Source organism: Eschrichtius robustus, chromosome 17, assembly GCF_028021215.1.
Source record: "Eschrichtius robustus isolate mEscRob2 chromosome 17, mEscRob2.pri, whole genome shotgun sequence".
NCBI lineage: Eukaryota > Metazoa > Chordata > Mammalia > Artiodactyla > Eschrichtiidae > Eschrichtius > Eschrichtius robustus.
Window position 1 is genome coordinate 67,139,305 of NC_090840.1, and position 10,628 is coordinate 67,149,932.

Consider the following 10,628-nt stretch of genomic DNA (forward strand, 5'->3'; position numbering starts at 1 on the left):
TATTTACAAAACAGAAATAGATTCACAGACATAGAAAACAAACTTATGGTTACCAAAGAGGATAGCAGGGAGTGGGGAGATGGAGACAAATTAGGAGTTTGGGACTAACATATACACACAAGTATATATAAAATAGGTAAACAGTAGGGACCTACTGTGTAGCACAGGGAACTATACTCAATATCTTATAATAACCTATAATGGAAAATAATAACCCATATATGTAACTGAATCACTTTGCTGTACGCTTGAAACGAACACAACATTGTAAATTAACTATACTTCAATTTTTAAAAAACTCATTAAAAAAAGAATCTATATTTTTCAAAAATACACCCTGGTTGATTCTGATGTACAGCCAGGTGGAAGCATCACTAGACCAGATGACCCATGAAGCCCATCAATTTGAAGAGTATATTGAGTGTCCTCGACATGGCACAAATTAACTGTTCAATCTCTCACCCAGATTTACTGCTCAGTCTGCTTTTCCTCAAAGAAAGCAGAATTCATGTAGGCTCGGAATTATGTAACAGCAGTTTTAAGCTGCTCAGAGAACTATACTGAAGGGCTTGGGATGACTTCATGCCGGGAAGCAGGCATGGCAGGGGCAGACCTGGGCCCTTACATAAGCTGCCTTTGATTTCCTTCACACTGGAGCTGGATGAGCTAGAGGAAATTTGTTTCCTTTTAAAGCCTAGAGTTCCATCACAAGCCTGCATAATTTTTCTGAAAAGTGTCTTTCCAACACGACTACCCCCAAAGGAGCTGGACATAATTATCCCAGAGGCAGCAGCGAAGTTGAAGTACAGGAGAGACATTTTTTTTAAAACCATCAAGCAGTGTCAACTTTGGAGCAAACTGCTCTCCTCCTCATGAGAGATGACAAGTGTTTCACAGCAGTCATTTTTGAAAGTAGGTGCCAGGTGGCAGAGGGATTTGATTTGCTGGAGTGTCAGCTCAGTAAAGCAAGTATCTTCCCCAGTCCTTCCTTCATTCGCTGAGGTTTTGACAGGGGCTGAGCTGAAGGGGACTTATAAACTCTCACATGCTCTTGTATTCTGACATGTGCTGTTTCACAGGAGGCGTGACACCACTGGTGTTTCAAGGTTTTTCTCTACCAGGAAGAAAGTTTTTAGGTACCTCGGGCTCTTATATTTTTATTTCATTATGTTTTACTTGTATTTCTACTAAACCTGCAGAATCGGGGGTTTAAGAACCAGCGGAGCTTGCAATGGTTAAAGTCAAAAGAACTTCTTGCCTTTTGGCCCGTAGCATCAACCCCCATCCTCACTTTAAGACCTCTTCTACCTTCTGTTTCCCCCGCCCCGCCCCCAGCCACTCCTTTCTCCCTTCTGTTTCTCCTTTCCTCCCTCTCTCCCCTCCCCCTCTCTCAACGCTCTCTAAGCGTGCCCTAAACGGTGACAAACTTGCATGTGCTTCCTTTATGACTAAACCCCTGGGCCTCTAGCCAACCCCTCACAGATGGTCCCAAATATCAGACACCCCTTTAGGGGAGCCCCACGTTTGCAACCCAGCTGGGAACGGCCAGGGTGGAGGAGAAGCGTGACGGGGAGTGGCGGTGCCTCAGTCCTGGGGGAAGGCGAAGCAGCTTCCAGGAGGAAACGGGCGTTTCCTTCCCACGCGCTCGACGAAGCCCTGGGTCCTGGCCCTGGGCCTCCACCCAGCCCCTCCCGGCGCTCTGGGAAAAGCCAGTCGCTACACACAGGCACATGCAGGCCCCGGGGCCGCGCCCTAAGGAGAGCGGCACCCACGTCCAATTGCTATGGCAACTCCGGGGCTCGTTCCATTCCCCACCCCGCCGATCCCCCCGCCTCCTGCCTGAGCTGCAGCCAACCGGCTTGTGCACGTCCCAGGAGCGCGCTATAAAACCTGCGCGGTGGCGCTGGGCAAGGGCGAGCCCGACCAGGAGCAGGGCGCGCAGAGCCAATCTCCGACCTGGAAAGCCCTGTGAAAGCGGCAGGAAAAAGCCTGAATATGCAGAGTGCGCAGAGCCTGCGTCTCGGTCCACCCGGTCAGTGCCTCTGCCTGGCTTTCCTGCTCCTCCATCTCCTGGGACAGGTGAGTGGCGCACTCGTCAGGTGCCTCTGGTTACTTTGCCTTCCAGGGTCCCTGCTAAGAAGTTTCTACTTCTGAATCTCGCCCGCCCCCAGGTCCTTGCGACTCCGCGCTGCCCCTCCTCGTGCCCGGCTCCGTGCCCCAAGAAGCCGCCGACCTGCGCCCCCGGGGTGAGAGCCGTGCTGGACGACTGTTCCTGCTGCCTGGTGTGCGCCCGCCAGCGCGGCGAGAGCTGCTCCGTGATGCTGCCCTGCGAGGAAAGCCGCGGTCTCTTCTGCGACCGCAGAGCGGACCCCAGCGCCCAGACTGGCATCTGCATGGGTAACCCTGCCCCCTCCTCCGCTTGATCTCCTGTCCCTCAGCTAGCGGAGCTGCCCGCTCTTTCCTCTCCCCTTCCCCCGACTCCCGAGAGGGTGATGAGCAAATACTAACAGTGATGCCGTGGGTGATGTTTATGGAGCGCTGCGCGCCAGGGATGGGCTGGGGGCGCGTGGGGCTTTGCGGAGCGCCAGAAGCCAGGAGGGAAAGCTGCCCGCGGAGGTGAGAAGCATTTGCCTCCCTAGAGAAGAATCTAGATAGACAGGGAGCAGAGCAGACTTAAGGGCCAGTGAAGTCATTTCCTTTGGAAGTTTCCAGGGGACGCTTGGGGGGTGATGGAAGCTTGGGCTTAACTCACAGGCTCACAGTTCCCCCAGCTGTAGCCAGGCTGGTGTGTTTTCACACCTGTAATTGCCCTATTTGAGCCAAAGCAGCCACTACTCTCCTGGGTTGACTATGCAACAACCCCCCTCTGGGCCGTGAGTAGAATAAAAATGCAGGCAGCCAGCCAATCCAGGATGATGAAACGGAATCAACTGGGGATCAGTTTCCCACACGGTGCACCGTTTAGTTGGAGACCTGTCCCTGCCTCCCCGGAGAAGAGGGCTTGGAATAGCCTTTTAGTTTCTTCTCTAAACTAGTAATGATTTATTGTGCTGGAATGCCAAGGGATCCTAATGCCCTTCCCAATTTGACCAGTTAACCTGTTTGGAGACTATGAAGAGCACTTTCTTCTTTTTAATTCTGAGCTTCTGGAGTAGGAGAATCGAAGGAGGTTCTGGCGAAATGACTTTATCATTGGGAACAACAGCTGAGGGCCCTGGGGAATGTCACTTCACGGTTCTACCCGTCTTTCCTCCTGCGTAAAATGAGTGGCGGGACTGGGTGTTCTTGAGCGTTTCTTCTTGCACCGGGAGGCCTCCGTGAGGACATCTCACTGCTGGTGATGGGTCAGCAACCACATGGCCTCAACTAGAAAAAGAATGATTTGGGGCTTGGAACACGTGCTGTGGCTCTTATATAGCCTCTTCGATGCATTGTGTTCTTGATTTTCTCTCTCCCCTTCCCTCTCTGCCCTGCTTCCCCAACGTTCTAGCGATAGAAGGAGACAATTGTGTGTTTGATGGAGTTATCTACCAAAGTGGAGAGACCTTCCAGCCTAGCTGCAAATACCAGTGCGCCTGCCAAGATGGGCAGGTTGGTTGTGTGCCCCGCTGTGAAGAGGACCTGCTACTGCCCCAGCCTGACTGCCCAGCTCCGAGAAAAGTTAAAGTGCCTGGGGAGTGCTGTGAAAAGTGGATCTGTGACTCCAATGAGACGGGGACATTAGGGGACCTCCAAACCCTTCCAGGTAAGAAATTCAACATACCTGAAAATGATCACAGCACAGGAATAAGTGCAGGCAGGAAGCATGTATGCTCTTTGGGATCTGCAGTGAGAAACTGGCTTCAGTTTCTGGTCATTCAGCTGTGGAGTCCAGCTTGCCCACTGAGATCAGACACATCACATGTTGGAATCCCAGACAAGTGATTGAAGTACACACAGTCTCTTCTGAAGAAGAATCACATCCAGTGGTTCTGTTGAGCCATAGGAATGATTTTTCTTATTACACGACTGCCATTTGTATTTTAGTCTATTCCACTTGACCCTTGTTAACATTGCAAAGATGTGCTTTGACAACTTTATGCAAAACACATAATTGATAGAGCTTCTATACTTGTGGCAAGTGTCAACTCCATGGGAACACCATTTAAGCCATTTGCAAAGGGCCTGGTGATGGCTCTTTCTTTTCTGTACTCTGTCAGCTACCTATGCACTCTTAAGACCAGCTTCCCTAAAGAATGCCATCCCTGGACAGGTGTCACAGAGAAATGCCACCTTTCCAGGTGCTGCAGGAAGGATCAAGTGACACTTCAGGATCTTTGCTTTGCTTTTCCTTTAGTTTTGGCTTATAAAGGAAATGATTTTTTTTTGAAAAGTAAACATTCAAGATCCAGTAGAGAATATTTTAGAAGCCATTAATCAGCCAGATTATTTATACTGGCAGTACACAGAACTTTACAGTTTTTCTGAAGTCAGAAATTCTCAGCCATGCTTACAGATAGGAAAACTGCCATGTAAGGGAGGAGATGTGCCCTAGGCCATGCATATTAAGTGTTGAGACAGAACCGTCTGTCATCAAAGTCCCAGTGACTATATCCTACAACCCAAATAACCAATTCTACCTCCCTAAGGCAGAGCATTACCTCCATCACTATTTTGAGTTGGTTGGTTCTACTTACTCATCCAATTACAATTTTTTCATTATCCTTTCTCTGGACAAAATCACACATTGAAAACATTATGGTTTATGGAATGGTTTTTGATGCTATACTGTGCTATATTCTTAAAACTACTAAGCTTCTCAAAGACAGGTTCTCCTAAACTTCTTATGAACAAATCGGACAGTCATTCCACAAAGATTTCTTGAAGGCCAACCATGTGCCAGGCATTGTGCTACCTGTTAGGGGTTTATAAATACAGAGATCCAGATGCCAACCATGTGCCAGGCATTGTGCTACCTGTTAGGGGTTTATAAATACAGAGATCTAGGTCTGCCGCCTGAGAACACCTGAGTTGCACAGGTACCGATTTGGATGAGACGCTCTTCCTAATGATGGTTGAAAGGATCACTTTGCCATCCCCACATTTTACTCAATAACACTGTCCTTATTTCAACATCCCATAGCCTACAGAACAGAAGCCACTCTAGGAGTTGCAGTCTCCGACTCAGGTATCAACTGCATTGAGCAGACCACAGAGTGGAGTGCATGTTCCAAGAGTTGTGGCATGGGTTTTTCCACCCGGGTCACCAACAGGAATCCACATTGCGAGATGGTGAAGCAGACCCGACTCTGCGCGGTGCGGCCCTGTGACCAAGAGCACAAGCAGCCGACAGATAAGGTATGAGCCTGGGAGGAGCCCCCACCACAGAGGAGGTGGCCTTGCCTCGCTGGGGCCTGTGTTTTATTTTTTGTTGTTGTTCTTGTTTTTCTTATAAGGCAAGGAATAAGTGACTTTATTCAGAAAGCCAGCAGACCGAGAAGATGGCGGACTAGGGTCCCCAGAAACCATCTTAACGGGGTCTGGATGCCAGTTTATTTTATAGAACAGAGAGGGGGAGGAGGTGAGGAAATAAAGTAAAAAGGCCATTGATTTTGCAAAATATCTCCTGGCTTGGCCAGTATCAGGGAGGGGATATGTTAATTTCTTCTTTTCTGCAGGCATTCACAGGTGGGCAGGGTCAGATTGTCTCCCTGTGAGCTGAACAAAGGCACTTTAGTTTAACATTCAGACAGAGGGGCAGGGTTCCCTGAGGCAGGCCATTATGTATGATTTTAAAAACAAAAGCAACAAAAAGCAAAGCTTAAAGTAAAAGAAACAGATCCAACATGGAGTCAGATTTTGCTCTTCCCTGTTACAATTCCCCTCTGTCTTGTCCATTCCACAGTCCTGTGGAAAAGGGGGCAATGACCATTCTAACTGCTTCTTGCTGTGTCTTGTCAGATGGATCTTTCTGAGAATGTCCACCATTGGTGCCAGTTGTTCCAAATGTTGAGATTTGTCTTCTTTTGTTCCTCTTTGGAAAGTGTTTACTTTACACCTGTAGACTTAAAAAACATGCACAACCTAAATGTTGAGAGTTATGTTTTATTCGGGAGGGGGGCCTGGGCTTTAGAAAGTCACTGTGAAGCTGACTTCAAGGTCAGCTCTAATGAAGGAGTTTACCTTCTTTTATTTTCTCTTTTATGTATTGAAATATCCCCAGCAACTCACAGCAGATGAAGAGGGAGGGGCCAGACCACTACAGTAATGTCCCCAGTTGAGAAAAGTCTGGCAAATCTCATTTCATCCTGGAAAAAACTGGCTACTCAGTGGTCAAACATGATTTATTTTAGAGAGGTCATTTCTGAGCTCATCTTTCTTCACCCTTTAGGTTCAGTCTGAAGGAAGCAACAGAGTAGGGACCACATCTGCCTTCCTCATCCCTCAGTCCCCCACATCCTACCTGGGATGTACTGTGTGCTTGATAAACAACCGTTGATGAATAAATGAATGGATGTCTGGGAATTATTTTCTGTATTTCAAAAAGCCTAGTATGACTAGTACATTTGCCAGCATAAGGCTATCTGTGCCAAATAATATAGCACATTTCTTTCCTTTTTTGCTGGAATGATATCAACTCAGTGTGTTAATGCTGAGTACAAGGCATGCAGATCAGAAGCTCTGATTGGTTCCTGATGACATCCCAAGCCTTGTTAACAGAGCCCTAGGTCAGATAAATGCAGTACCCAAATCAAACTCGTATATGGACCCTTGTACAAACCTAAGGCCAAAATAAAACAGTCCCTAACAATGAACGATTTACATATCTCTCTACTGAGGCAATATCATCTCATGCTTAAGGGTGCAACTCTGGAGCCAGACAGCCTGGCTTTAAATCTTGGCTTCCCACATGAACTAGCTGTGGGATCTTGGGTGATTTTCTTAACCTTTAAGCCTCAGTTCTTTCCCCTATATAACAGAGACATTAACAGTACCTACCTCAGAGTTGTCATGAGGATTAAATAGAATGCATTTGCAAAGTGCTGGGCATAGATTACTCTGTTAACATAAATATCATTACCTAATATTAACCATCATTTCTATTTATTGATAAAGTAAGAGTCTCTAGTGGTTGCATTGTTATATGACTACTTAGCTGTATGATTTTTTGAGGTCCATTCTAACTTTATGCTTCTTCCACCAATTTAGAAAGAGCACCTAGAAACACCTTCTTCTCTGTTTCTGTCCTTCCCTCTGTCTCTCTCTCTCTCTCTCTCACACACACACACATACATACACACACACGCACACACACACACACACACACACACACACACACACAGATATTGCAGACCTTGTACCTTTTTGTGGATATTGGCAAAAATATACACTAAACATTAAATATTAAAAAGGAAAAAACAAAAAGCCTTTAAATATTGTCAAGTACACAGTAACTTGCTTATTAAATAAGCCATTTCCATATCATGAGTTTAAAATTTTGCTTTTTCTATTGTTTCTTTTTCCAAAATTCATATTTTTCTTGTCCCTTGCACCAAGTTTAATATTGGGAGATATTATAGTTAAGACATTTATTTATAGTGTGTGTATATATATATATATATATTTCATTAAGGGGCCAGAAATTTGTTTGGAATCTAGGGAAATGCCAGCCTAATAATCATTACTTCCTTATCACCAAAATATCCTTAAATGTGAGATGGTGCTTCTCAAAGCACCAGTGATCCCCAGACCAGCGTCATCATCTAAGAACTCGTTAGAAATGCAAATTATGGGGGCTCACATCAAACCTACTGAATCAGAAACTCTGGGTGTAAGGCCCAACAATGTGTGTTTTAACAAACCCTCTAGATGATTCTGATGTACTCTTACTTATTAAAGTTTGAGAGCTACCAATTTTAGAGAATTCCAAGTCTCATCACTCCACAAGCTGTGGATTACAACTAGGAAGGTGAAAAGCAGTGGAAAATTGTGACAAATTAGGTGAAGAAATCTAGGTGGGAAATTAACATATCATCAATGTCTTACTGAATTATCAATACTGGGGTTCCTCTTCAACTCTTACCAATGGAATGTTGAATAAATTCTCCACTTACCATGCCTTCATGGAAACTAACCTTAAATCCCACTGCCTTAGACTTTCCTGAGGTCACAGTGTAATAGAAGGAACGGGCTTTGTGTCAGACAAATTCAGGTTCTAGATGTTTTCTGATCACTTTGGCCTCTGAGACTACGTTTACTCATCTATAAAACTTGGACAGTTGTTCTTTATGTGAATAACTGCTCCTTGTATGAGTGAATGTTCCTAGTAAGGTTAAGTAAGTTAATGTCTGAAAAATATTTGAAACATTAATAGGCCTGCAGTGATGCCATATTTATTCCATTTCTCTTTATAACACCTAAGAATGTATTGGGCTAATAACAATGCCAAAGCCTATTTACGGTGGTTTGAAAAAATAGGTTTCTTTATCATACATATGCTTTCATCTTCATGCTTATGCCACATGGTCAAAAGATGGTTATATACAATTAGGCATGATTTCCACATTCTAGATAGGAAGGCAAATGAATGCAGGAAGCGATTAAGAACTGTACCCATCTGAAGGGCAAAGGATTTCCCAGAATCCCTTGGTTTATGTATCACTGGCCAGAACTTGGCCACAAGGCCATTGCAAGCTTCCAGATATTCTGGGGAAGAATATACTTGTAGTGGACCACATTACTCAAACAAAATTAACATTCTGTTAGCAAAGAAGAAAGAGCAACAGATTTTGGGTAGGCAACTAGCAAGTTATTCCGTATGCCTAGACCGATCCCTTGGAGGAACGATGGCCGTTTCATGCATCACTCCTTTTCTTCTTTCTTAGAAAGGGAAAAAGTGTCTCCGCACCACCAAGTCACTCAAAGCCATCCACCTGCAGTTTGAGAACTGCACGAGCCTATACACCTACAAGCCCAGGTTCTGCGGTGTCTGCAGCGATGGCCGATGCTGTACCCCACACAACACCAAAACCATCCAGGTGGAGTTCCAGTGCTCCCCAGGGCAGATCCTCAAGAAACCAGTGATGGTCATCGGGACCTGCACCTGTCACAGCAACTGTCCTCATAACAATGCGTCTTTCCTCCAAGACTTAAAGCCAAACACCAGCAGAGGAGAAATGTAATGTGTCCCCTAGGAAGCCCACCTACAGAGGCAACCTGTAGCCACCCACTAGCAAATGACTATAAGAAAAATTACAAAGAATTATTATCCACATCTGCGTCCCATGTATTTTCTGTGGTCATATGAGGTCAGTTATGTCTGTCTTTTTTTCATGAAAGATATGATTAACTGTAAACTTGGAATCAAGGTAAGCTCAGGATAGTGCTTAGGGATGACATTCTTTTGTGCTGTTTACTACACATGAACATTTCTGTAAATTTCAGAAATCAGATATATGTCTTACTGTGTACACTGTATCACATTACACTCATTTTGTTATACACTAGTGAAATTTCAAGAAAAGGTCACAGTAATGAATGACACGGTGAAATCCAAGGTCATACTGAGGGTGTCATCATACAAATATTTCACCATAGATTGAGATTTGACCTAAGGGTTCTCTGTGGAGCACTCTTTTTGAGTAGCTCAACTCTGAACTTCAAATTCCGAGATCCGAGGAAACATATAGCTCTTCAACTCAAAATCTAGAGATTATTAATTTTCTGTGTACATAGAAAACAAGCTGTATCTACAGTAATGGAACGCTTATTAATTAAGTGCACTGGTGTCATAAATTGGCTCCATTTCAGACAAGTTGACTCCTTTCCAAAAGAAAGAAGCTAAACAGAAAACTCTCCCTTATACATAGATGACCAGCCTCTACCAGCCCTCAGACACTTGTATGTGTCTGGAGGCTGCTGGGGATCACTAGTTTTTTAATTCAGAAGAAGCAGAACATATCAGCAGGGCTCCTCTCACCTTACTGATGAATAAACTGAGGCCCAAAGCACCTGATTACAACCTTTGATGACTTTCAAGTGTGCTGGTAGTGCAATTTTGAAAAAGAAGAACAAAATTGACAAGACTGCAGTGGCAAGATACCACAAACTCTATGGGAGTTTAGAATTATTGTACAGATCCCCAGACTTATCCTTGGGCCTTAGTTATGCAAGCTCATGAACAAGATATATGTGTCTACATACATGTATCTAACTTGTCAGGCTATAAGATAGGTTGCAAACTTAAAATGTATACATTCTTCTAATGTCACCTTATGTGTTCAGCTTTTCTCCTTTGAAGTATTTATATAAATATAAATTATACATTTTTTAAAATATTCCTTTTACTTTCTCTATTTGTCAGACATTACTAAATAAACATGATCTTATCAGTGTGTGACTCTGCTGTTATTTTTGTGCTTCTGAGTTGTTTATTGAAAATATAAATTAAAATTTACAAATTAAATATTGAAAGCAAAGTGGTCATCTTTAGTTAAGCTTACAACTTCTTATCAGAAGGAAAACAAAAGACAGCTCTTAATTTGGTGATCTCTATTGCCAAGGCCTCAGATATTCTCCACACTTTCTACTCAATCCAATATCTGGATCCCTGATGTTTTTTTCTGGACAACCTGCAAGAGACCTCCATA

The 10,628-nt window shown here is 44.3% G+C and overlaps 1 protein-coding gene across 1 annotated transcript; it reads left to right on the top strand.

Annotated features, from left to right (window-relative positions):
• The first annotated feature begins 1,904 nt into the window (after positions 1 to 1,904).
• CCN3 (cellular communication network factor 3) lies at positions 1,905 to 10,373 on the top strand. Its single transcript, XM_068525518.1, has 5 exons — positions 1,905 to 2,079; positions 2,172 to 2,397; positions 3,491 to 3,745; positions 5,123 to 5,337; positions 8,865 to 10,373. The coding sequence occupies exons 1-5, from the start codon at positions 1,996 to 1,998 to the stop codon at positions 9,159 to 9,161; spliced, it is 1,077 nt and encodes a 358-aa protein (XP_068381619.1). The 5' UTR covers positions 1,905 to 1,995; the 3' UTR covers positions 9,162 to 10,373.
• The last annotated feature ends 255 nt before the right edge of the window (positions 10,374 to 10,628 follow it).

What these genes read in the sequence shown, in the direction of transcription:
- CCN3 (XM_068525518.1), top strand. Translation starts at nt 1,996, where the DNA reads ATGCAGAGTGCGCAGAGCCTGCGTCTCGGTCCACCCGGTCAGTGCCTC. An exon ending in GGACCTCCAAACCCTTCCAG is followed by an intron (nt 3,746 to 5,122) that starts GTAAGAAATTCA and finishes AACATCCCATAG; the next exon opens with CCTACAGAACAGAAGCCACT. An exon ending in ACAAGCAGCCGACAGATAAG is followed by an intron (nt 5,338 to 8,864) that starts GTATGAGCCTGG and finishes CTTCTTTCTTAG; the next exon opens with AAAGGGAAAAAGTGTCTCCG.